The sequence below is a fragment of the Amblyomma mixtum genome, chromosome 1 (assembly GCF_055824585.1).
Source record: "Amblyomma mixtum isolate Tamu chromosome 1, ASM5582458v1, whole genome shotgun sequence".
NCBI lineage: Eukaryota > Metazoa > Arthropoda > Arachnida > Ixodida > Ixodidae > Amblyomma > Amblyomma mixtum.
In genome coordinates, this window is record NC_143012.1 from 305321508 (window position 1) to 305349126 (window position 27619).

At 46.7% G+C, this 27619-nt stretch overlaps 1 protein-coding gene across 4 annotated transcripts in view; it reads right to left on the reverse strand.

Annotated features, from left to right (window-relative positions):
• Nucleotides 1–27619, reverse strand: part of Ac13E (Adenylyl cyclase 13E) — a 103192-nt gene that overhangs the window by 19164 nt on the left and 56409 nt on the right. For 2 of the 4 annotated variants that reach the window (XM_089566738.1, XM_089566735.1), the window contains exons 1-3: nt 13411–13542; nt 9885–9963; nt 2638–4262 (exon numbers count right to left, since the gene is read on the reverse strand). In XM_089566738.1, the coding sequence (XP_089422864.1) occupies nt 2638–4135 (1498 nt within the window). In that variant the 5' untranslated portion in view covers nt 4136–4262; nt 9885–9963; nt 13411–13542. Of the gene's footprint in view, nt 1–2637; nt 4263–9884; nt 9964–13265; nt 13320–13410; nt 13543–27619 lie in introns of those variants that run through there. The other 2 variants (XM_089566737.1, XM_089566736.1) reach the window with 2 other exon arrangements.

The following is a 27619-nucleotide window of genomic DNA, read 5'->3' on the forward strand; positions in this document are numbered from 1 at the left end:
CTTCACAACTTGCACCAAATGCTCCATACTTGAAAAACGAAAAAGATATATGCACTTGCACACACTAACATAAAGCCTAAGAAAAACTGCGCTCCATTTGTTCACACCAGGATTCTGCATGCACAGTTTGCTGCATGGGTTACTTATCAAGCAAAACATTTATCCCTGTTCCATACATAACTGTGCATTATGACTGATAATCCCCATATGTGCATGTACATATCACATATAGAAACAACTACTAACGTAAGCCAAATTACCCTGCTTCATTTGATACAATGTTTCTTCAGTATTTTATAAGAGTAAATCCAAGAATAACATCAAAAACCACTAAATGCACGCGTAAATTACTTCTTAAACCTTGATTCCATGCTCTTTCTTCTCATCATCCTACAGAGGGCAAAGCAGGTTATTGTAAAATTTGGTTAACTTCAAGAAAATATGAAACAGCTTGAAAAAGGCACTAGTAGCAAGCAATATAATGACTGAAACAGGTCTTTATCAACCATTACACGTAATGGCTGATTAATGATTCATAATTTGGGCCACCTCATAAGCATGCACGAATTTTACGAAGATCCCAAACAGATGGTCCTTAAAAAAAAAACTATAAAGTTGTTAAGAAATCGAGTGCCAAATAGAATAGGCTTATCATGAAATTTTATAGCAGTTTTCACCTCAATGACAAAACATGTCTATAATACATCTAAGGCAGTGGATTGTTACTGCACTTTGGACAGACACAGAAAAAAAAGTGGTTAGGACTGGTACTCATCAGAAATGTTAGCCACTGCGTTCCAGCGAAAGTTTAAGATGGTTTCTAGACTCCCAAGTGTTTTTACTGTTCTTTACTCTGATAAAACTCATTATAGACAGACCTGCCACTTACTGAACATTCACACTTTTCCTAATTGGTTCCTGCACTTCAGTGGTATTAGTAATGCATACTGTTTCCAAGTAGAGAGGAGGAGTGACGACCTGAGCTGAAGGTGCCGTACTGCAATAAAGCTGCACACTCTGTGTCCAAGATGTTACACCAGCGCCTATGCACAGTTCAAATACACATGCTTCAGCAGTGGCCACCCCAGCCTGTTTGGCACAAAAATCTAGAATGCAGCCTCTGCTAAATGCTGAGCTTGCTAGGTTTCTGCCCAGGCACGTCCAAGGAATGCTAACTGTTTGATAATATTGGTGCTTCCAAATCTCTAATGAATATTTTTCTAATCTCCTATGATCACTTATTCTTCAGCTAATTATTTGCAGAAATGCATTACCATTCAATATACCGTACTACCTATCCGCCTCTCAATTTTCCTCCCTGTAAAGGTTTTAGGAAAATCCCCACCATTATCGCCAGCTTTAGAGGAGTTTCTATAGTCAGTCACATCACCACAAATGATGACATAGTTAACAACGTCCTTCGCACTAGCATGTGTGAAAGCGGCACATTAGAGGGGACAGGGCAGCAATTGAAGTTTGAGATAATTACGAAATACAAAAGGTAAAAAGTGATCGATTTGCTTGTATTACTGTTTTAAGAATTCTAAATAATATTAACTAACTAAAGATCACTCAGCCAAAATGAAACACATTCTAGGATCACGAAAACAACGCATACCAGTGCAAATTACAGTCAATGGCCAAAAATGCTAAGTTCTTGCAAGAGGTTGTGTAGAACGGTTTCAATAGCATTTTGTTCAATTGGGATTTGGCCACAAGCCATACTTTCAAAGCGTAAAATCCTTTGCAGAGGCACTTTTCCTGAAACACTATGTGTGAAAACTCTAGTCGTTCCGTGCCAAAGCACAATCATAGCTTTTCCAGTCACTGGGTTGCACGCAGCTGTGTTTTGTTTTGAAACTACAAATGGATGCTGAGAGGATAAAGCCAGGACAAAAAACCACCATGCAAAGCCTCGAGCACAAAACTCAATTCAAAATCTAGGCTGGCAGTTACTGTGTCTTTCACACCCACACCTCGGGATTCACATGAGCGCAAATGACTTTACAACACATTGGTGCCAGGCCGAATGCAACTAAATGCATCTAAATGGACATCAGACCTCCAAGCTAGCTATGCTGATGACCTCCGTCACTCAGAATGTAGGATTTTTTTCTGCTTCAATGAAATAAGGGGAGAGGGAGCGATGGCTGTCATCCTATTCAACGCAGGGGCAGCAGGCTACTGAGCAGCACTATGAAAGACAATCCGCAGTCGCATACCTCAGATGGATACGGCCTGTACAATGGCCAAACAGCCGACAGTTTGTTGAGCGAATGCTTTGAGCAGGTACTACAAAAAAGCATATTGGGATCCAGACAATTCTGGATGAGGCAGTAGTTCCCGCAGAGGAATTCTGCTGCCAAATATACAAGTCCCTATATAAAAAATAAAAGAAAGCAGACTGCCAAAAATTTTTCCAAATTAAGCATACCTCTGCAATGCGGGAGGCAAGCAGGAGGAGACGCGTGATAAGGAGGAAAGACAGTAAGCTCTGCAAACTCTATCATTAAATGAAGAAAACTGGTAAAGTGGTAAGTGGCAAAAGCTTCTTACATAACGCAACAATATGCTGCCCATAAAGTCAGGCCATCAACACACAAAAAAAAAAGCGATGAAAGAGCAACCGTTACTCACTAAGGTCCATCGGGCCTTCCTCCATGTAGTAATGGTCAACCAGGAATGCATGGGAACTGTCTGACACGTGCACCCTGCCAGGTCGCCCCGTTGACTCCATCTTGTTGGCATAGGAGACATCGTTGGACCAAACATCAAACTTGAAACGCTTGGTGCCCACAATGCCACAGAGAACGGTGCCTGTGTGCACACCCACACGCATATTCACAGACTCGTTGGTGTCTTCGTCAAACTCTGCAATGGCCCGTATCATGGCAAGGCCCATCTCCACGCAGCAGCGGGCATGGTCAGGACGCGGCTCGGGGCAGCCGGAGACACAGTAGTAGCAGTCACCAAGTGTGCTTATCTTCTCACATCCAAGCTTGTTGCAGAGATAGTCAAAGCGGCCAAAAAGGTCATTCAAAAGGCCGACCAAGTGTTCGGCGCTCTTGTTGGCACTCATCTGCGTGAAGCCAACAATGTCAGCGAACAAAATGCTGACATTTTCGATGCGGTGCATGTTGAAGGGACGGAAGATCATCTGCGAGGGCCGGGGGCTGGTTGAGGGTTTTCGGGGCTGCTCCGAAGACGAGTCATCGTCCTCGGCATTGGTCATCAGCCACTCGGCCACTTTGGGCGGCATGACCGAATGGATCATTTTCTCCTTGAGCTGTTTCTCCACTTCTAGTTCTCGACGCACCATGAGAGACTGGCCCACCTTGAAGAAGGTATTGCGCATTCCAATCTCAGTCATCACTCGGGTATGCAGGCCCACCAGGTGAACACACAGCTGCAGCAGCACACGCACAGCAACAACAGTGCCTGTTAGCGTTGGAATAAGCAGTGCAGAGAGAATCTCGAAGACTATCGAGTAGGCACTGCAGACAGCCACAGCCAAGTACAGTGGCATCGGCAGCAGCGCATATATGATCATCAGCACCAGGATGCAGAGTGAAAAGGCCCCCACGGACAAAATGTGAACCGCACTGTCATCGCTCCGCTCCTGTACAATCGGGGCAAACACCGAAAGCGACGCCGCACACAACACAGCCACAGTGACTAATGACACCTTGACAAAATGGGCGTTGTAGTGTCGTGACTGTGTGAACACCAGAAGAACCATGCTTGATACTGCTACCAGCAGCGAAACCACGACGGAGGCAACCCAATGCGGACGCACCATGCTGGCCGAGTAGATGCAGTACAACAGCGAAGCCAGCACGCAGTAGCAGAGAGCATACTGGAACCGCTGGCGCAGCTGCAGGAATGTGCTCCGCTTGTACTGGGCTTCGAGGATGTGCGAGTCAAAGCACGGATCCCACCAGGAATGGGCTGCCCGGTCAAACAGCATGGGCAGCAGGCCCGAGTAGCGCCTGCCACCGAGGCTGATGCTGCCCCCCGACGAGTGGCGGTACGCCGGCAGCGCAATCTGCGATGGCTGCAGAGAAATGCGCACCGCCGGCCGCTCCTCTTCTGGCGCCGAGCGGCTGGTGGAGAAGCTGGCATGGTAGCCCGCCATGCTGCTGCTGTTCCTACTGCCTTCTCAAGGAGAACCAAAGTGCAGGGGCCACGGCATGCGACACCTGCTGCTGCCAGGCGGTGCTGCCTTGTTCGATGGGAGGCACTCAGGAGATCTTGCTGGAGTGCTGCACAACAGAGAGGTAGGGTGGATCACTATGTGCCCACCACCAAGAAAGGAGTCCATATAAACACTTTCACAATTTTTGCCTTCAATTGAAAGTGCCACAGACAGCTGTAGCGTATGCCCCTCCGGCCCTCATAACTGTATCCAGTCCCAGAATTACCTGGCTGACATGACCACAAGAGACAGATTTACGAGAGTATCCACTCCTTGGCCTGTATATCCCTCGACCCTCAGGTCAGCCTGGGCGACACTGTTTTTGGCAGCGGAAGGAGCATACCAAGATGGCAGAATCATTCACTCCAACGTAAGGCCCTGCTACAGCTATCTCTGTATTATCTACTCCCACACTACTAAATAATAGAGTTGGTTCATTCAGTACATGAAAGAACATGCCAGTTCTTAATGAATGAATGTTGCATGTGTGATCTTTTCACAATTTTTCTGATTTGGTACACTCCTCAAGAAAATTGTGGCTTTATGCATTCAACCAACACTTGGCACACAACAGCAGCGGTAGTGAGAGCATAGGAGTCCTGGCTACATGTGATTCTTCTACAGCAGGGAAAACTCTCACTGCTGTGAAGCCTCTGCACGTTCCATGCTACAGGCCACTGCTGCTTTGAAATGCACGAGCAAGCGAGAAACTTAAGCTGAGTGGTGGTCTGAACACAGGCTGCAAAACCTACTGCAGATATGACTGGAGGACATTCATGGCAGAAATAAAGCTCATACCATAAATGGTAACAGGCCTATCAATGCAACCATCTCTCAGAAAATGACTATACAAGCCTTTACCAAGGCCGTTGTAACACAGTTAAATATAGGCACCCTGCAAGGAACAATCACATATGCTTTGGGGATTGAGGCATTGTTATGAAAAGCTGGAGTGTGTGCCATGAAACTTGTTTCAAATTTCAGTTACCAGCTCTAGCATCTCATGCATACCAAACACACTTACTCACAAAGCAGCACTGCATCTCATAGGCCTCTCCAGAATTTCTTAAATTTACATTTTACTCTTACTTGATTCCTGAAGAGTGATTTCACACTGTTCGATGCCATGCATAAAATCATAATTCCACTAGCAGCAACGATGCTCCGATTTCATCAGATGAAAATGTTCAAAATGTCATAAGTCACAGAAATATGCCAAACTTCTGCACATACCAATTACATCAGCCAACTCCCTGCAGGCAAAAAAACATGGCATCTGTGAAACTTTAACGCTCGGTCAAACGTTGACACTGCAGAAGTCATGTAGTAGAGTTACCACGCGAACAGGATTAGGAGGGCTTTCCCGCATAGTCAAAGACTACTGTGGGCAAGCCTGCTTTCTCTCACAATCTAGGCACTGCACATTTCAGAACAAAAGTTTACGGTATTCAGAGCTTTCACAATTGAACAAATGTGTTTCATAGCCAGACAGTGGGCAACCATATTTAAAGCGCAGTTCTCACATTACAGCCACAGTTCTTTCCAGAACCAGTAAACTGAAGGCCAAAATCACAAGCATTTTGGGACACACAATGCACGAACAGTGTGCTGCCAAATGACCACATTCACTCATAACTGCCAGCAACTGTCAACTGTAACCAACTTCCTTGATGGCTGCCACTGACTGGACAGAGGTTAGCTGACTGGAATCGAAAGTATAGCTAGCATAACAGCCACACTTTGCACAAGCAAGTTCAACAGTCACTGCATCAACGTTTGGTAGTGGTTCTTGAGTGAGCAGAGTGAACAGCCACTGAAGCACTCCTGTTATGACTTTCACCTTCTGCAACCATCACAAGTGAAGTATAAGCTTCTTCAAGAAGCTTCACAAACTCCATAGGCTTGCTTCCCGACTCAAATGCATGGCTACAGATATTCCGAAATGAAATACAACTGCTTACTTGTACTCAGACGCCCTTCTCCCTTCGCAGCAAGACTGCGAGCATAATACAGGATTGCCAATCCTCAGCTGCAGTGTGGCTATTTGCTTTAAGACAGCAACCCATTCTCTGACGGAGAAGGGTTTTAATCTATAGCAAGTGCCTACAAATCTCGGTTGCGATCTCACCTAGATTTACACTTGCACAGAGCATCTCTGTGCCAAGAAGCTAGAGCGGAAAGGACAAGCCGGAGGTATATGAGCAGGAATTTCTGAAACAGGACTTTCCCACAGATGACGAAAAAAAAGGTGGCGATAACAGGCAAGCTTTCACTGCTCAAGAATCTCACTCCCAAATGGACCAAGCTAGGTGCCTGTGTGACACGTGATGCCAAGCAGACAAAACAGTCGGATAGTATTAATACTTGTGAGAAGCAAAAAAGAGTAAAAAAAGATGACAGAAAGACATAAGCACAAGCTCATCTCATAGCTGTTCTGCAGCTGTTCTGCAGAATGAAGGCTATGAGCGGTAAAAAATATTATGAACAGACTATGAGCCAAAACATAAGTTTATAGACTGCATTTCAAGGATGTTAAATGTGCAGAATAACATCATTAACAGAGCTTTCTTAAGACACTAAATACCAAAAATGTCAGCACCCTTCACTACTCCCTGCACGCTTTTCTGTACAAGGGGTGGTTAAGATGAGCAAGCTCATTTGTTTTTCCTTTTAAAACTGTTTCTCGCAAATAACGACACTTGGAGCATGGTAACAACATACTTTGTGGCTTGCGGTGGCTTTTCTACATTGTTTTGTGAATGACAAAGTGAAAGATGCAAAAAGCATCGAAATGATGAAAAAAAAAAGGGTGCAGCGACGCTTCCGCATACAGCCACCCTAACCTAAGCATGCGATTTTGTGACATTGTGTTATGTCACAAGTTTAACCACTATGGTGCAAAATGTGAATTAGTCCAGCAAAGTGCTAGTTTCTTGGCTAAAAAGGAGCTTTCTACACTGAAAAAACATGCAAACACTCGAAAGGAGCCCAATTACTCCTACTGCCAGTGAAATGCTCAAGACTACAGTTGACAGTTACTTTAAACAACTCTGCCTTTCAGAAAGTAAGTACCACTTTGCAATAACTCACTCTGATTTGTACAAAATAAAATCCTTTTCAACATCACGGAAAAAAATTAGCAAAATGGCAAGACCTGCTACATCGATCGTCACCATTAGTTTGCTTGGCGAGAAGGCCAACACGAAAAGGTTGGAGGTCACAAGAGTGAGTCAGCGGAAATGCCTAGTGAAGGAAGCATGAGGGATACAGAAGGAGGCATGTCATCTGTGAGCAAACAGCTCCAGGTGAAAAGAAAAAAACAACCAAAACAAGCGCAATCAGAAACCTTAGTGCAAGCAGTATTTTCTTAATCGAGACATGCCTCACAATGGAGAAAAAATCCTGACAACAGCAGAACTCTAAATGAGATTTCTGCAGATGCAAGCAAACTGTAGGGGGTAAATACATTAGTGCTTTACATTCGTTTTTATTGCGTTCGCTGCAGACTTTAAATTGCAAATGAGGAATCGAGGAAGAAAAATACGCATCTGTTTTTAAGTACGCAGGTCTTTTCTCAGTTTGCACATGTGGAGATCTTACTCAGCCGGCAGTGCTACTGCAGTCCAGAAAGAACTAAGAACTCCAATAAAAGCTCTGTCAGGAGATTAAATACGGAAGCTGAGCCCGCAGTGGTGCATTTGTTCCTTAGGTGACCCTACCTTGTTTAGCTTCTACAACAAAACAAATATTACAACCAGAAACAGAAAAGGATATTCGTTTGCATATATAAAAATCGCAACTGAATTACTTTTTCAATCCAACAGAGAACACGCATATTAAATCCTTATCAGACCTAAGAAACCACTGCATGCATGCCTGGACTGTCATGAAACGTTGCAAAACGAGGAAAGAGAAATGAAGAAATGGAACAAATGTATACTGGCACAATCATTACCACAAACCACCTCATTTAAGAATAAGTACACCACAGGACAAAAGCCTCACTCAGTGACTTCTAATTAGCCCTATCTTGTGCCATCACACAAGACCAACTAGTAAATGAAAGTAAAAGACACTTCTCCTAAGCATGTTTAATTATGTAAACAGCAATGTGAAAAAAAGTATCGTCATTATGACATTAAGCCCTGCTGACCCCCTTTCATGTAGACCAGACAACTTGGAAAAAAAAAAGGGAGAAAACTAGTATACATATGCTTATAACAACAAAAATCTCAGTAGCAACCTCTAATCAGGCTAACCATGCCCACTTTTTGATAAACACCCAATTAAAGCAAACAATTAATGTGTAATACAATACAATATATGTTATGTGCCTGAAGCATTTTTGAATAAACATCCATTGACAGGAACAGTCAATGCTATTAGACAGCCATAGAGACAGAAGGACATAGGACAATGTGCACACTTGCAACTGTTTTATCGCTAAAAGATGAACTTGTATATCCACTGCGAGATCATTGAGGAAAACTCTATCACGGAATTAAAGCAAAGGGCCTGTTCCATTAAACTTAGCTCCCAGCTCCATGGCATCATAATGCACTTAGAAAGGTTAATTTCTTAATGGTGCAAAGTAGCAGAAAGTATGCCTTCATCCTGTGTCCTTCTCTTTTCGTGCTTGCTTCAAAACATTACTGTGCTTGTTACTACACAGCATGAGGTACCAACTAGTTCATGTTTCAGCATTTTCACCAACTGGCTCTTGCCACAAGTTACGACAATAAGCCTAAAGAAGCACTGAAGAGGAATCTGAACTCGTCTTTTTGCCGCGGGAACTCGATCTACACGTTCCTAGCATTCTTAGAAACTGCGACTTATTGCCCTGTGTGGCCGATTTCCCTAATTAAATCGAATTAACGCCCGGCTCCCGCCTTTTTTTCCGAATTCTGCCTCGTACGGTGGGCGGAGTCGCCCAACACGGGGAGTGCCTTTCAGCAAGCTCCGTGGAGGCTTTGCTTTCGCTTCATTTTGTTTTTTAGGTTTCTGCGAATAAGTAGTTTCATTTGCAGATAATATAACCGCAAAATAAGCCCGCAGAAATAAAAATACGCGCTGACTATTTGCTTCTACGGACTACTACGTATTACTCCGCCGAAGGCAGAGCGGCAAGCCGCCACGGGACTGGGTGAAAGGCACTCCCCGCGTTGGTCGACTCCGCCCACCGTACGAGGCAGAATTTTAAAAAAAGGCGGGAGCCGGGCGTTAATTCGATTTAATTAGAGAAATCAGCCACGCAGGGCAGTAAATCACAGTTTCTAAGAATGCTCGGAACGTGCAGATCGAGTTCCCGCGGCAAAAAGACGAGTTCAGATTCCTCTTCAGTGCACCTTTAAAGTGCAGAAAGGCAAAACCCAATTGGCAAATCACTGTTACGAAATTCACTCAACTAAATATGCTTTTCTTCTAGCTGCAATAGGTCATATACATTGGTAAATATATTTTTTCAATATATATGTACAATGTTTACCAATAGATGAGGCAGCCCGGTGTAGTGTAACGAAGCAAGTTACAATTAAAATTTACCAAACTAACTCAATGTATATACAGTCAAGAAGGCAGAACTCTTATTTATCCAATTATCTTAAAACATGATAAATACATAGCTCTACAAGTTTGACTTCTATAGCAGTTAACTGCATAGGTTAAGTACTAGTATAGCATATACACTTACAGACGGTGTGGTGCTACAAAAGGCATGATGAGTAGTGCGAACAGCTTCCTTAGCCAGCCATGCAATCAGTTGTAGTCTCCTGCAGGGAAGAACACCCATTGAGAAATTGCTCAAGACTAATCCTACTGCATGTGTGAAATGAAACTCATCTGTGCAAACATTCAAACAGGCTACCATTGCAGCCTGAATATGTGCCAAGAACACCCAGTTTAAAATAGAATGTGCAAAGACTGAAGGCAGTTGGCAGAGCACATACACAAGAGCAGAAGATGCAAATTACACAGCTGGGCACTATTTTACAGCAGCACACCATGAAGCAAAAGTGGTATTAATACACCACATGAGGATTCTTGCTCTAACATCAACTTCATCCACAACTAGTTATTCATTTCCAAAGCAGGATTTAATCTTGTTCCTGGTACTCTAGCACTTTCCACACATTTTTGATGATTAGAAGCACCATTGTAACTATCACTCTATAAAGTGTCTGTTTTCCCATTACTGCTTGCAATACCAAAGGCTGACTGCTTAACCTTTCTAAATGGGAACACATTTTTTTAGAATTGCAGTGCCTATATGTACACTTTAACAGACGAGGATGGGCCTGCTTCTTCCTAAAGATTCAATTTTGGACTTCACTTCTTGCTAACATCAAACAGAAACAACACTAAAGACGTCAGATGGGGCCATCAGCGTGTTATGGTTTCTACAACCCTTGTCAAATTCTTCCTAAGTGAAAAATAACGCAAACAAGACAGCTCAATTTCCTTGTAAATGTTTTTGGCAAAGAATGCCCTCAGTATAACTGCACACTCCTGTTCCATAATTAAAACAAGTAAGCCCATGCCACGAGAAAAACATGCGGGCCAGACTCTCTCAAAAATTAGCAGGAACGGTCTTCTAATAACCTATTCCTCCTTCTTTCATACACTATTCATGACAAAGCAACTATCCAATTTGCAATCTTGCAGTGCTGCTCAATGGCTATCGAAGCAAGTCTTGTTAAGCCTGTCAGGAGCTATTTGTCAATAAACAAAATAAAAAGCCTCTCAAATGTCTTCTAAATCTGTCTTGAAATATACGAAAGTTAATTTTCTTGTCCCCAATGCAGCCATGCACAAATCAACTCTGATTCATGAGAAGGTTGGTTGGTTGGTTTATGGGGTTTAACGTCCCAAAGCGACTAAGGCTATGAGAGACGCCGTAGTGGAGGGCTCCGGAAATTTCGACCACCTGAGGTTCTTTAACGTGCACTGACATCGCACAGTACACGGGCCTCTAGAATTTCTCCTCCAAAGAAATTCCAGCCGCCACAGCCGGGATCGAACCCGCGTCTTTCGGGTCAGCAGCCGAGCACCATAACCACTGAGCCACCGCGGCGGCCGATTCATGAGAAGGCTTCAACAAGCAACTTCACATGAGAAGGCTTCAACAAGCAACTTCACTAAGTGTTATCATACTACTACATAAATAAATGCTTTGTGCCATAAACCTACTCCAGTTTCCATCTCCGTGACAAGCCCTGCCCATAAAACAGCCTATTACACCGTATCCCCAACAAGTACAAGCCAAACTTTAGTTCGCTGATGCGGTTCTGACAACAAAATCAAGACAAAATCGGCAACACTTAGGAATCGTGCAGTATGCCCAATGCCTAAAGAGCAATATAAATTGGTGACAGATGAAAACATATCCTCAAGAATGTACTGACATATTGCATGCTCCATCAGAAAGAGACTAGTAGAATTTCCATGACACTAAAGAACTTCATTTTGTCATTTGGTATTGACGGTACAATAACATACTGCTGCAAGGTACAGGTTCATGAAGAAATCCAACAAATAACTGATTAAGGTGCATGTTGAGAAAATTCACTGTGCTATCTGGAGATAGCATCAGAACATCACCAGCAGGAGATAGTGAGATAGTGCATTTGGCACTATCTCCAGCCTCATTCTGCGCAGTTTCTTTTCAAATATGTTTATGGTAAATAACAAAAATCCGACTACATAAATCACTCACTTGCAAGGAGAACCTGATTTCTACCTGCATAAATTAAGGCCCTAGGGCACAAATCCGGTACAGCAGAAGGCTAGGTCATTCAATGTATGCTACATGTTGCACAATTATTTTACATTTCCGTGAAAAAAATATATAAATAACCTATGCAATTGTTTGCATGGGTTCTCGCTTTGCAACTGCATATTATATATAGTCCAGTGTGCTTAACATGCTGCTGGTGTAATGTGTCGTATAGCAAGAAAATGATATAAAACAGAACAGAAAATTCATGAATTGCAATATAAATTCCTAGACTACATTGCAGGTAGAACAGGTAAACATTCTTTGCCCCCTTTCCACTAAAATTTGTACAGCTGACTTAATGCTGATCACAGGTATACAAGCTAGGATAATGAATGCAGCCTACACTTATTCTGACGCTTAACAAAACCAAAAAAAAAACTTTGCTAGTTCAATAAAACGACCACACACGTGGTCTAATCACAGCAACTACAAATGTGGGGGTTTATAAAGCAAGTTACAATATTATGCAGGTCCAGAGCTTAGTAGATGACCTAGCAAAAAAAAAAAAACCGTGCACTATAGCACATATATGAACAAAAAAGAAAAAAAACACGAAGTCAATGAACCTGTGCTCCATGGGAGCCTGAAGGAATATACACCACAAGCCCATCGAATAGCCCCGTTTTGCCGACCCCTTTCTTTCTGGCCCCTTCTATGCGGTTCATGCCGCGTTCTCGAGCACGGAAAGGGGCCGGAGCTCCACCACTTCAGCTTCGAGTACCGTATCGGTACACACGTCAATGAGAGCACCCGCCTATATCTAACGCTGCGGTTTTCTTCATACTGCGACCGCGAAACGTTATCCGTATCACCATCTCCGTCACACACTTCACACACGCAGGGGAGAAAATATGTTCGATGAGCGCACCGTGACCACTCGAAAGCAACTCGAACCGCGGTCAATATTCCGGTGATCAAAAGCAGCCTAAAGCAAGCGAATAAACAACGATCTTGAGAAACCAATCTACGTAGGATCGTTCGCCTTTTAGACATATAACCCGGGGGGTGAAAAAAGCTGCAGAGCGTCCCTACTTTATCTACAACGGGTCAAAACCCTCCAAAAATATGCAGCGGGCGCGACCACCGCACAGCCCGCGACTTTACGAAACCAACTAATCAAGTTCAAGACGCTGCCAATACACAACACGCAGCAAGCGTTCCGGACCAAGCAATATCGAAATAAAAAACAAGGAAAACACTTCGTGGCATGATCGCGGCGATCGGGCACATTTTGCAGGTTAGCACAATCTGAGGTAGGGCGCGCAGGCGAAACTGCGAGAGCCGCGTACTACAGACCTCCCTGCGACTCTCCGGCGAAAGCGAGCGCATAGCTTCTTCCGCAAGTGGGCCATTGCCGTTTCTAAAAGCTACGCCAGTGCACCGGCGTTGCCGGCGTGCGGCGGCTGCTCATCACAAGCACATTCGGGCCCTCCTCTCTTACCTGTACAAAGTTTTTTTCTTTTTTCGCGGTGAATCAGGCGCCGACGGCCGCCGACGCCGACCATAGCTTCACACCGCCGGCGCTCCCACCCGCGCACCACCGACAACCACTCTGCAACGCGGGGGAAAACGCGCTAGCGCGAATGCGCCGCCTGAGCACCGGATGGCGCTGGCGGCGCTAGCGCGCATAGGAAGGACGTTCATACCGTTCATACTTTGTTCTACCGCTGCTTGTTTTTAGTTTCTCTTTCTTGCGATGGCGTGGAGGACAAGAGACGCTCGGAGCTTGTCGCTGTCAGCCACACTTGTGCTTTTCTCTTTGTCACATGCTGAGGCCCTATTTCGTTTGCTTTTTATTTGCCGGTCGCTGAAGGATTGACGGGCTGCACTGAGTTACGAGCGGCTCTCCATGAGCGATATTTTACTGAGAAAGCTGTGCTAGTGTCACCCCTCCGGAAATCTGACATCTCTTGAAGTGAAGCCCAAGCGAGGAGCCACTGCACGCAAGAATCACCACCCACCGCCGCCCTAGACCCACCTCCGCCAAACTTCACCCGCCAGAAGAACCGCCGCATCTGTGAAGCCTCGGCTTAAAAATAATCATCAATCGTAAATCCAACTACTATCGCAGAACTGTCCCATCAGATGTGTGATTTTACGTCCCGTAATTTTTGTCCTCCCTAGGAAATGACGTGCCTTTAGCACCTTTACTCTCTGCGTCCTTTTTCTACCCTCGTTCTCTATTTCTCTATCTCTCCCAGAACACAGCGCTATAATTGCGCTTCTGTGCAGCACACGTTTCTGCAACTTTTTTCCTCTCGAATTCAGCCACGATCCCACAAATGAGCCTAATTTTTGAGGAGGTGTCTGTGTTTCGCGCGCGCGATGTGGCCAGAATTTGTAGAGCTGCAGCAGCAAGGGTAAGGCGTTGCCTAAATTCTAAAGCATATCTCTATTACTAACGATGAGCCACAAAACTCTAATTGCAACCAGGCGCCTGACTATAACACTTAACAGTTGCGTACAGAAATTAATTAACCAGGATCGATTCACCTTCTGAGAATCACCTTCTGATGTCCGCCAACAGTGGTATTATGCCGCAGAAGCCACGTTTACACCTATTTTTAAGAATTAGTGGCAGGTCCCCTTAAAACACCTGGTGTAGTTGGACAGAGAACCCTGTCAACACACCTTCACAGCGACTGATCGATATCGCGACACGGAGTTTGTGCGCGCGTCTGTGTAGCTTATCTTACCTTGATCGACTTCGTTTGAGCGTCAACATATGGAGCACGCCTCAGATCCCTCCTCACCTTGTCTGGATCTATCGCAATTTTCTGCCTTCTTCACAACTCTGTGGGTCCGATGTTGGAGGTCCCACAGACCCGCGTGACGCCCGTTTTCCCGAGCAGACAAATGCCTCATTGCTTGTCTCTTTCCGCTCCTTTTACACCTTGCTATTTCTTTCCTCCCTGCCTTCCTTCTCTTGCGCATTTTTTGTTATTTCGTTTTTCGCGTGGTTTGAGCTAACCTAACCTGTCATCTCACTGTCTTTGTAGGCTCATGCCGCTTTCTTTAACGGCGTTTCTCCTTTTTTTTTTTGTTTCTTGTGTGCATGGAACCTGCCACCTGGCTTTCGCATCAGCAGAAATCTTGTGCAATTCTTCGGACCCCGCTTTGAATTTCCAGGCAAGGCATATCCTGCCCCTTTTTTTTTCCCCCTAATTGGCGTTTGATTTCCAATTTTATTTTGGGTACACTTTTTTTTTGCCCCTGTTGATTTATTTTGATTAGTTTAAGCCAGCTGTGATAGCTATGCTGGAATAGGCGTTACCTCACCATATTTTTTTTTTTTTTGGGGGGGGGGGGGGGTGGTTGGGGGGGGGGGGGGGGGGAGTGCGGCAGGGGAGGAAATTTTGCCTCGCAAAGAAGGACTATGACGAGGAAATGAGGAACCCAATGGTTAATTTTTCAGGGGAAAGACATTAAGCACTGACAGTCCAAACCGTGAAAGCTGCTCGAACGACTGACCACGTTGCCGCAACGGCCTACGCGACAGGTAGTACGTGCGCCGTAGTCGAAGCCAGCCAACCACGCAGTGGTGCATGCATATGGAACGGACACAAGTCCGTGAGTGACGTACGAGCGAGTGCTGTGTTCATCGTTTATTATCCGCTTTACGCTCCGACGTCTTGTAATTTGCGCTGATAAGCGCGAAGAGGTTAAAGCCTCCCTTACAATTGACGGACTGCCTCGCCAAAAACTTTTACAGCGTAAAATCATACAGGGTGTGTATGGTAGAGAATATGGCCTTATACGAGCTGTTGAGGCGAGGCTTCTAACCCCACTTAGCGGGTTACTCATAATCTCTTTCCGACTTGTAGCCCTGACCTGGAACCGAACTGTTATTGTTGTTGTTTCCTAAGTGACGTGGAACATACCCACGACCGGGGATTGAATAAAAAGAGGAAAAATTGGTTGAAAGCTAATTAAAACTGGACTATTACTTCATCTAATGGATCCTCTTCTTCCCCGTCCACTAACCATAGCCACAGGCCTTCCTGTGCCTCAGTAAAAGTTCATTCATTCATACATTTCACAGTATCAAGTTTTTTTTTTTTTTAAGTATGATTTTTTAGTTATAGAAGAGCGCTTTTTTGAGCATAGCATTGTCAGCGGTGTAGTGCATCACAATACAGCTAGGACATGCTAGCTTGCACACTGGTTAACTAATGCTAAATAGGTAACTTCTTAATTTACTTTTACATCATTTTTTTAGGCTTGTAACCCCCTGTAAGTAGTATCCATGTCGGTATTTCGAATTTCGATAATTACATTCTGGTCACCGCTGCAGCGCTAGCCAGGAGCTAGAAGGAGCGCAGAAGTAATAGTTAAAAAGTCAACTATTTAATATTAGCTAACCAGCTTACTAGTTAGGTACGTCTTAGCTGGTATTCTGGTAGTGGTACAGGTGCAGATGCTCAAAATAAATATAACAAAAAAGTGAAGTAGTAAGAAAAAGTGGGGCACACTATAGAGTTTGGGGCTAGTTGTTTTGGCACGGTCCTTGCGTAGGTGTTGGGCAAGGAAACGCAACACTCTGCAGATATTCCAAACGCTGAAACAAGGCTTGACAAACGTCAGGACACGCAGCAGCGCTTGTGTTGCGTCCTCCTCGTGAAAGCCGTCCTATTTTAGAACATGGCACCGCACCAACCAGGCATCAAAACCTTGATATTTCCCTTCGCGGTGTTTCGCGATTCGCACGGCGGCAGAAACACGGCGGAAGGCTGAAAACAACGACGGCAGAAGCTCCTTTGTCATAACAGCAGCAATTCTTGCAGTCTTTTGTTGGAACAAGCCTGTCGCAACGGCAGAACTTCCGTGTTCTGGCGACAGCATTTTCTGTAACACTATCCGCAGCCTGCTGTCGTCACGACAACACTGTCTCCACCACGACGACAGCAAGAAGAATGCACTCTGTCGTATTATTGTGGACCGCGAGGGAAGGATTTGGCGGGTGTATGGACAAAGGAGCGATAACAGAGACCAGTTTTAGCAGACCGGCAGTTTGGTACTGGCAATACTATAATTATTAGTATGCGCTGACATTGCAGTGCAAACTGGCGTCTTTCGTATTTCGCCTCCATCGAAATGCGCGCTGTAGCCGCTGCAGCGGTATTCGATCCCGCGTGCTCAGCAGCTGAACGCCATAGTGGCACCGGTACGCGACGACTCGTGGTATGTCTGCATCATTCTGCAGCGCACCTAGAGGCATCCTAATGCAATAAAGTTAATTCCTTCTCCTCACAGTGACAACTCGACAACTACCTCGAAGACTGTGAAGTAGAAGATACACGCACCAGGTCTTTGGACAGTGCAGACCAAAGCAAGTGAAAAATAAGTCAGGATTGCGCGCTGTGTGCTACGACGAAGCCGGTGCCGTTTCACTTTTGCGCCAAATGCAACTCATTCCCACCTTTTTTTTTTTTACTTTTGACTCGATGGTTAAGATTTGAAGAGCGACGGCCAACGTTCACTGCCGTGTCGTCGCGGCCTTCGCGTTAAAAAAAAAATAAAAAAAACCTAAACGAATGCAAACGGACGCAAGCGGTTGCAACGACGCCTCCGAAAGAACGAAGGCAGCAGGGTGCGAGCGTGAAGAGGCCGCGAGGCAGTTGAGTTCTGAACATGAAGAATAAAAAGCGAGTTAGTTCACTGCAGTGAAGTTCTAAATTTAGCTTCTCTTTTCGTCCGCGAAGCGAAAAAAAAGCTGGCGCCCGAGCAGACGTAAAAAAAAAAAAAACGGTGACGTCGAGGTTAAAACGGCGGAGTAAATATTCTTGACGAGTATTTTTGTAGACCACGAAGACAGACATCGCTTGACAGCGCTTTCACATGGAGGTTACAGTATACATACTCTGAGTATACTCTTTTTCTAAACCTGTTTAACTATCCGTGGCTCTTTACGAGCAGCATTGTGTGCTGTGAGGCATATGCCGTAGTAGAAAGTTCCGGGTTAATTTCGACCATCTCAAACCCTTTACCGTGCACCGAAATCATAGACCAGCAGCTGAACCCCATAGCCACAGAGAACCCGCGTCGGCCGTACGCAGTCTGTCATCGCTGCAGCCACAGCAGTGCGACTTTATTTACTTATTTATTTACCCTAACGGACCCTAACGGCTCTTTCGTACATTACATATAGGGCGAAAGGGAAGAGAAATACTAATCTAAATTCGAAAGAACATGAATTTGAACAGAAATATCCACACAGGACAAAACGATAGATATATAATACAAGCGTACAGCAGATTGCAGAGGACAGGCTATTCAAAAGAAGAAGAAAAAATTCAGAGATTTTTAGTTAAAAACAACCATTATTACGAAATATTAAACCATATGACACAATCTTAACAATCTGCACCTGGCTGATGTCCCAGATGTAGGAAGGAAGAGATGCCACATCTTTGACAACGCAGTAGCGGCAGCACCCCCCCCCCCCCCCCCCCCCCATATTTTTCTCGCCAACCAGGGAGCAAGGACCACATATGAACCAAGCTCATTTGGACCACGCAAGGCACATCAACGAAAGCAGAGTCTACCAGGATAACACCCTCTTTTGCCTGCAGGCAACGCGAAAGTTTTCAGCGACGGCATCCTACGACGCCGACGCCATTTACATCGATGAGAGGCCCGCATAAAGCTACCGCTGTGAATGAGAGGGGAGGAAACGACCAAGCAAAGGAGCGCGACACAGCAAATCGATACCCTTTGCCCCGCTACCTCGCGCCACTGCGACGTCAATCCCCACGCACAATCGAGTGTATTAGATGCACTCCAACGACTCGAAACGAGAGCTCGATAAAAAGCAGGGGCTGCCCACCTTCCAGCGGCGAACGCGACGCTCCTTCCGGCACTTCCGGGCGCCCATCGGGAATGGACACACACACAAGCCCCGACCAGCTTCCCTTCAGTCGTTTAGACCTATAGCCCCACAGGCAGGGTACGGGTAAGCGGAGACTCGTAAAAGAAACACGGGCGTCATTCATCGCTCATACAGGGCTGCCCCACACCCTTCCCTCCCCCCAATCGTGGCCGGTGTAGTATGAAGGTCACCAACGCTCCCGTCGCTATAATGTTGCATCACCGGAGAGAGGCGTGACGCCGAATCTATAGCTGATAACAATCGCGCCAGCATCATCATGGTCGGGCGCGCAAAGACACACCCCTTTCTCTACTCTTTCCCTCCTGTGGAACGACTACCGTACACCACGCTCCATTCCTTATTCCCCCCCCCCCCACACACACACTTTCTTTCTTTCTTTCTTTCTTTCTTTCTTTCTTTCTTTCTTTCTTTCTTTCTTTCTTTCTTTCTTTCTTTCCTTCTTTCCTTCTTTCTCTCTTTCTTTCTTTCCTTCTTTCTTTCTTTCCTTCTTTCTTTCTTTCTTTCTTCCTTTCTTCCTTTCCTTCTTTCTTCCTTTCTTCCTTTCTTTCTTTCTTTCTTTTTAATTTCTCGTCTGGCACAGGTCCCCACCAGTATGGAAGGAAACAAAACTGTAACATTCAATACCGGATTATTTCAGAATTATGTGCGACAAGCACGCTTTTTTCTGTTTTCAAACTAGTATATTCCCTTCCGTGCATAATAGCCGAAAGCCACTTCCGACTTTAGCAGGGAAATAGCCAAACAAATCACCTTTTTCTTTACCCTCGGCGCTGTGGCCCTGCAAATTCTGGCTACATCGCGTCAAAATACATGCGCTTTCGAGAAGCTTGCAGGCCAAGCAACCTCTCCAGTGCATGCAACTCGTTGAAATAGCCAAAATTTGTTGGTCCACAGCTCCGCGGGTAACCTCGTTTTCGAAGTTCTAAAAACTTATAAGGATATTACTAACGGTGGGCTACACGCTTCTCAAAAATTAAGGAGCCTAACAGAAATAGTTAAAAAGTTAACTGATCAATATTAGTTAACCAGCCTGCTAGTTAGCACGTCTTAGCTGTATTCTGATGTACTACACCATTGACAATGTTATCTGAAAAAAAAAAAAGCGCTCTTGTAACTAAAAAAAAAAAACCTTAGGTGAAACACCCTCTATACCCATATTTAGTACACCAGCAGTACACCTAGTACATGAAAGGCACTCTCTTTCTCTTTTACGGCCTCGAAGATACGGTGGAACTAAAAGGCGCTCAAATCGCACGGGAAGGTTTAAATCACTGATACCTCAGACTATGCTGCATTGTTAATAGTTTATATCTTACCCGCGATTGTGTTGTATTGTTTATATATCTACCCCTCTCCACGTAGTAATATCAAGCCTGGCGCTGAGGGTAAAGTGAGAAATAAATAAATGAATACGGTACACCATTTCTCTTCGATTACTTTTCTCTGCCTTCCCGATCAAGACCAGCCCTGCACTTCGTGTAAAGAGTTTTTTTTTTTTTTTGAAGTGCTCCTATATAACCAACCAACTGCTTCCGAATGTCAATTTGTACTTCTGCTTAAAAAACTAAAACTCGAAAAGCGAGAAAAAAGTGCGTTGTGTGCGCGGAAGGCGGGAGGGGGGTGACGGAGAGTGTTGCGTTACGTCGAGTAATTTCCTGCGCGGGTCGGGAGCTCCTTCCCAGAACTTTCACGCAGCTGCACTCCAGCTGAGCTCCGCTCTCGAGTCGGTCGCGTGTGCGTGCGCGTATGTTACAGTATCTATACCATCAAAGGAGGCTTCTGGCGCGAGCTTTTCGTCGTGCCCTGAGCGCGCTTTTGCTAAGTAAACACAAACACCTGCGTGAATTAGTGGCACGTCTGAGACAGAACTGACAGCCTTCTCTTTTTCTCTCTCTCTCACACACACACGCGCGCTCATGAAAACACTCATAACGACGAAGCTGTCGGCCGCCCGCCCACCCGCTTCGATCAGAACAGCTTGCTGTTATACTGTTGCCGTGTGCCTGGCTGCCGCAACGGCGGTGAGAGATTTCGCGGAACCTCAATCTATAAGGAATTCCCTCTCGCCCAGCACTGTCGACATCTGCGCAGTTTTATACACGCTCGGGAAATCGCCCAAGAAGAAATTCATCCCAAGAACCTGCCACGAGCGCGGCAGCGACACCCAGAAACAGCTATGCGGCGAGATATTTCCCCACACGAGCTTTGTTCGCACGGCGAGCGATGTATATCGGCTAATTTGTATGATGTAACGGCGTCGCGGTACGTGAAAAAGAAAAAAAACGAAACAAACAAAACAGCAGAGGCGGAGAGTGAGTTGCGAAATGTTTTCATAAATTCCTGAGCTGGAAAGGAAAACAACACGAGGCGTTTCGCGCGTGAAGTACGCGCGAGATCGCACTCGCGGCGTCCGATTAATCGAAAGGCGACGCGGCCTCAGATCGAGAATTCCAGCGAGGATTCACGAAAGCAGCTCACGCGCGATATGTTCGGAATGACCTGCAGTGTGTACTTTTTGCGAGCCCTTGAAGTTCAAATATAATGGCAGCAAGTGTCAAACAATATCATAGGCGACAAGCTACATTTGTCGCTACAGTAACAGTGAGGGAAAGGTGACGTTTTGCGACGGTCGCGCCCTTTGACGCTACGGACCATATTAATACTTCAAGAGCCACCATAAGATTCTATATAAGCGCTGCGTTGCGTGCTGTGTTGTGCGTGGTGTGTTGTGTGGTGTGTTGTGTGGTGTGATGTGTGTGGTGTGTTGTGTGTGGTGAGTCGTGTGTTGCTTGTTGTGTGTCGCTTGTTGCGTGTCTTGTGCTGTTTATCGTGTGCTGTTTGTCGTGTGTTGTTTGTTGTGTGTTGTTTGTTGTGTGTTGTTTTATTTTGTGTGTTTTTTGGTTGCGTTGTGCTGTGTTGAGTCGTGTTGCGGGTTGTGTCGTGTTGTGGAATCGGGTTGTGTGGTGTGGTGTGTAACATGCGGTACGAATCAAGAGGTGACAGAACGAGACGTGCGACATGTATGTGTGACTTGAAAAAGAAACATAGCAGAGACGCTGCGTGGTTTGGAATGTACAACGAGCCAGGCTTGGCTGGCTGGCGCTAAAAAAATGTCATGCTATGGCTTCCGGTTTCCGCAAACTTCGAGTGCTGTGCTACCGTTCGCAACACTAGCCATCCGTAAGCAGAGATAAACCAAGGAGCTTGTTCAAGGTCTCCCAAAACACGCCTGAATGAACGCATGTGGCCTGGAAAATCCCCCTGCTTTTGCTGAGCAACGGTACCACGCCACAAAAATATGTGTTCCCTACAGTAACCCTCTACGACAGGTGCCCGACAAGAAATCCCTCGTAAGGTTTCCAGTCATGGCTGGAGCATACCGTGAGGACAAGAGAGACGGAAGCAGAGGGGGCGGGGAGAAGACTCGTGACACCCTTCACAACATGAGCCTCACCACGCATGCACCTCCGCACTTTCCATTCCTCGGGTGCGGGAGATGCCGAAACGCCTCCTCCCTGGGCTGTTGCAAACCGGTTCTGCTGCCACTTCCATTGTGCTGACGTCACGTGCACACAAGAGCACAGTGAGCAATATGGCGACGCCCAGGTATACCACGTTGGAAAGCTCTCTAGGTGTCACCATCGGTTTCTTTCCATTTCTGTCTATCTCACTTTTTTTGCCTTATAGAATTCAGCAGTTGTACTCCCATGGTTTCTTAACCCAGCTAATAATATATACAAAATAAATATCGGTAGCATTCCTCTGTGGAACGTGCCGTGCACGCGTGCACGCACGATATAATTTCAAATGACGCCAAGTATTCGGTGCGAAAGGGATAATCACATTTGCGCCTGCGCAGTGCGCGACTAAAACCGGCCACGAAGAGCGCGTACAGGGAGATACTGAAATCAAAACGCCCACGTTCTTTAATCCCATTACGATGGCTAGGGGCGATAAAGAATCCATTCGACCAGCACCGCGCAGGTAGCAGGAAATTAATTATCACCGGCGCACTAAATCTCATATTGCTTTTCCACTGCGGCATCACCGCTCGAGGACAATCCTGCTCTCGCTTTCATTTTTCTTGTTTCTTATTTTTTTTTTACGGGATAACAGGCTTTCAGTAAAGACGTTTCTCAGCTAAACTCCTGCAGGACCGATACGAGCGCGGTCGTTTGTAAAACGGCTCAAAAGTGCATATACTTCTCGCGAGAAGCAGAATGTGAGGGGACTGAGAGGATTAAGAACGGCGAAATGTCAGGCAGTGGCTTCGAAGCTGCACGCATGGACGCCTGCGGCAGCTGCCGGCTGCACCGCGGGTCGTCGTATTTAAAAACGAAGCCTGTAAATCTAATTTCTATAGCGCCGCACGGCAACAAGCCCACAAAGGCGGCGGCTGCGGAGCAGTGCGGATCAGACATTATATTATATATCCTGGCATTTCTCCAGACGCGCAGCAAGGTATCATTCGTAAGACGGATTAACGCGACAGCGTTAAAGGCCCCGTTACGCAGAAAATCCGGTGTCGGCGTAGCGAGCGATAAATAAGGTGGCGTAGGGTGGCTCAGGCAGCCACCCCCGGAGAAACGACCTAGCTGGGCAAGCTAGGTCACGTGACATTGTGCGGTCGACACAACCTACCCACAGCACTATGAGCAAAGTGACCACCCTGGGAGGTGGAAGTGTAAACTAATGGTCGATCGCGAGAGGTTGCTCGGGAGGAGCAACTCGGGTCGCCCAAGACCCACCGGTGGCAGCACCTGCCATCGCAAGGCCGCGGCGCATCCCTTAACCGCTGCACCATTGCGCAAGGAGTGGTATGAGTGCTCCCAGGGGCATATGAATGTAAAGTTGAGAATGAGATATTCCGCATATATGGGCATCAACTCATTAACTCTTTTGGGTCATATGCTGTAAGGCTGAGCTTAAGTGTCCCCTCCATTTTTTTTTTCCCCTAATGTTTACCATTGCCGAGCTAGAGCGCATTGTGTTACTTTTCCACTTATCCTTGTATTTATACCGTAAAGAAGCTACCCTTTCGCTGTCCTTGTCCTTTAGCGCTCAGAACATGTACGGCCAGTAGCAACTATAGTCAAAACTTCCGCTTTACTGCACCTTCACTGTCTTAGAAATTTCCTTTTTACAACGCCTGGGACACATTAAGCGGTTTCAATAGCACCCCTCCACTCCAACCACCCCCCTACCAAACACCTTTTTCTTATGCCACTTCGCAGTTCATTTGTCTTGCTGTTTGAATGTCAATTTTCCGCTGAACTGTTGTTTCGTACGAAGGAACACAGCTGCCTTCAAAACAACGAATCCATATCGTATACTCCGAACCCGATAAAGGAAACTTCACCTAATCGCCCGTCTAGAACTACTGCACACGAAGCAGAACTTTACGCCGGGAATATGGGCCACGAGTCGCCACTGTACCAGCCACGGGCTCCTTTTCAAACAACGTCTCTTTTTTCTTTCTTTTTTCTCCTCAGCGACGCTAGAATTACTGGGCAACGACATCGTATGTATACAACACCCATAAAAGAAGCAGCACCAGCAGCGGGCAGAGGAGGAGGAGGAAGGGAAAGTGAAGGCGTGAGAGCCGTGCGCGATGAGTGCCAGCCAGAGCGCCAGCGCTCCGGGCAGACTTGGCAGGGCCGGCGCACACGACCACCGTTTCGTTCGTGGAACGACGTCTCCGCGTCGTCTCCGCTGATTGACGCCGCGGAATTTCTTCTTCGCGGGCCGCCTACGCGCGCGCGTTTGAAGCCTGTCCCTCTCCCGGGGCTGCGAGCTTGCGTATATATGCCTGCGTGTTAACATACTCCAGTAGAAAGAGAAAAGGGGATGGAGAGCTAGGGAAGCGCACGCCAACGCAAGCTCTCCATCCCCTTTTCAAGCTTGCGTTGGCGTGCGCTTCCCTAGCTTGTGGCACGCCGGTAGCATGTGCGACCGAGAAACGGTCCGCGCCGGGAGCGTCGCCCAAACGCATAGGACGCAAAACTGCTCAGACATTTACTCGTCTCTCGATATATACCTCAAGGCAACGTGCTTCGCTGCTCCTGTAACCTTCGTAATGGCTCGCACGCTGAGACTCTTACTGCCCCCCCCCCCCCCCCCCCCCCCGCCTCACTCAGTTTTAGTACACTAACTAGCATTAGATATGCCACTAGCGAAAAGTCCGTGATGTGTGGATGAAGCCTCGGAGTCACCGGGGTAAGCTCGGAGGAGCGACGCGCCAGCTGCAGCAACCATTGGGTGGAGGGCGTCGCGCCAGCTGCAGTCAAGTGGAGAGAGGGTGTGCAGATGAGTTTGAAACGCGGCTGCGCGCACACGCATATGCCAGAAAGAAGACACGATGAAGTCGCCCGAGGAACGTGCAGTGCAGCAAACGGTAAATCATGGATGAAAGCCGGTCCTTCGACAGATTCCGAAGCCGAACGACGTGCACGGAGAACTGAACAGCAACGCAAAAGAAAAGAGCGCCAACGTGAGTCAACCGATCCAGTGGCAACAAGAAGCGAGAAACGCGAAGAAGGAGAAAGAAGAGCAAACGATGAAGTCTCCGGGGGAATGTGCTGTAGAGAGGCGTGTACAAGTCGCCTCGGAGACCACCGAACAGAGGGAGCAGCGACTCGAATCGATACGTACAGCTCAGGCGACTTATCCCAAAAGGAAAGACGATGAACGACTGCAAGAATATTTGGGTTCGACTCGAATTTTCAAGCTTATAAAAAGCTAAACAAGGGCAAACGTGACTGTGCACCTGAGTTGCATTTAGCATAACTAGGTAATTCGGTGGGCAATATTTCCTTTGTTTAATTTTTTGCAAAATGTATTGCTCGTCGCTTCTCTTGGCTCGGCTCCAGGCGCGACATGAAGCACGATGTTCGAACCAACATGTCTCGAAGCATAGTGGACTGTCATCTCCGGTAGCAATCCAAGGTGTCCCGTATACAATGTCGCCGAGTCGTCGCACATCCACATCGGCGTACATCTCCAGCGAATGCATACACAGACGAGCGTGACTTTCAGGGCTACACACGCCAAGTCTGAAAATCGCAGCGGACCATTCTTTTCACACGGCCTGAGTGACGAAAGGCGCTCACCTTCACACGGCGCGCTTGTTTACCGCCATCCTCCCTCCCTCAAACTCCGCGCGCTTCTGAAGGCACCACGCGAGGCCGACGCCGCCTGCAGCCCGGTCTAGGTGGTGTCGGCGCGAGGCCCGCATCTTGTCTGCCCCCATTTGTATCCAGGCCTCACCCTCTCCGCATCCCCCTTTGCGCCCTCACCTCCGGCACATCCGCGCGACTCAACTCGCAGGGGCGGTCTCACCCGCCAGTGTCAAGGGCGCCGCGCTGTCGGGGGCCTCAGTAAAAGCGTGCAGCCCTGGCGAGGCTACCGAGGCCGCGCCGAAGCGACGCGCTGCATAAGCGAGGCGCCTTTGGTAACCTGTCGCACCTTGTGCGCGATTTTCGTGGGAGTCGGTCATCACTCTACATGTGCTGTCTTCGTCGGCTCACGCATTGTGCAGCGCATCGCTTACCAAAGTCAAGATAAATACTAAAAATGTCAGCGCTAAATCTTTACTCGCGTTAATTTAGACTTTGAATCCACAGTACAGCATCTACAACGCGCCGCCGCCAGTATGTGGTGTTTTTCGCCTTCCGGCCTTGACAGCCCGGCTGCGATGAGTGTTTTCTACACGTACTGCACGGTAGCGCGGGAAGTGGGAACACCTGGACAACCACCGACCTCTGCCATTTTGAGAAGAAAAAAAAAATACAGCGCGCGCAGATGATATGAATAGATGAGACATACAACACAGCGATGAACAAATATATGAAATAATTTTTTTATAGAAGAAACCGTAAAGGCATTAATCGCGCATGACATGTGGGTATGTACATGGGGGCATAGGGCAATCCCCGATCAATTTTATCAATAAGCACGAATTCAGTTTTATACAGACTGATCAATTCGGCTAACGAACGTGTCGCCTGCTTTTTCGATCTGATATGCCACCGCTGTCTCCTGAGTTACCGTGACTCGGTGCCTAAATAACATATTAATTACCTGTTGCTTAGCTTTTGCCCCATGTACATACCGCATGCATGTACACAACCACTTGAGACGCGCGATTAATATCTTTATAAACCCGTTTTCTTCTGTGGAAATTCCAGTTCATAGCTCAGCGCTGGGTTGTGCACCTTTCCTGTTCGTGTCATCTGTGTGCGCTGTTTCTTCTTTTCAAATTGAACCCTTACCAGCTAGCCCAGTTAGCTTTTCCAGTAGGATCGACCTCTGCTGAAATGAGTTCGGGCCCTAGTTATAACTCCGTAATGCGCAGGGCAAGTGATAAGGGCCGTGGTGAACTCTCGATACGCATGCACGAACTTCTCTGGCCGCACAACTCAGTGTGCCTCTGCTCTTCTTGCATGTCAGGTGCACCCTTTATACCCCCCCCCCCCCCCCCCCCCCACAAATCCATTGTCAGCATCATCATCATAATTCTGCTCTTCTTGCATGTCCCTTTATACCCCCTTCCTCCCCCCCCCCCAATCCATTGTCAGCACCATCATCATCATAATTCTGCTCTTCTTGCATGTCAGGTGCACCCTTTACACCCCCTCCCTCCACCAATCCATTGTCAGCATCACCATCATCATAATTCTGCTCTTCTTGCATGTCAGGTGCACCCTTTATACCCCCTCCCCCCACCAATCCATTGTCAGCATCATCATCATCACCATTCTGC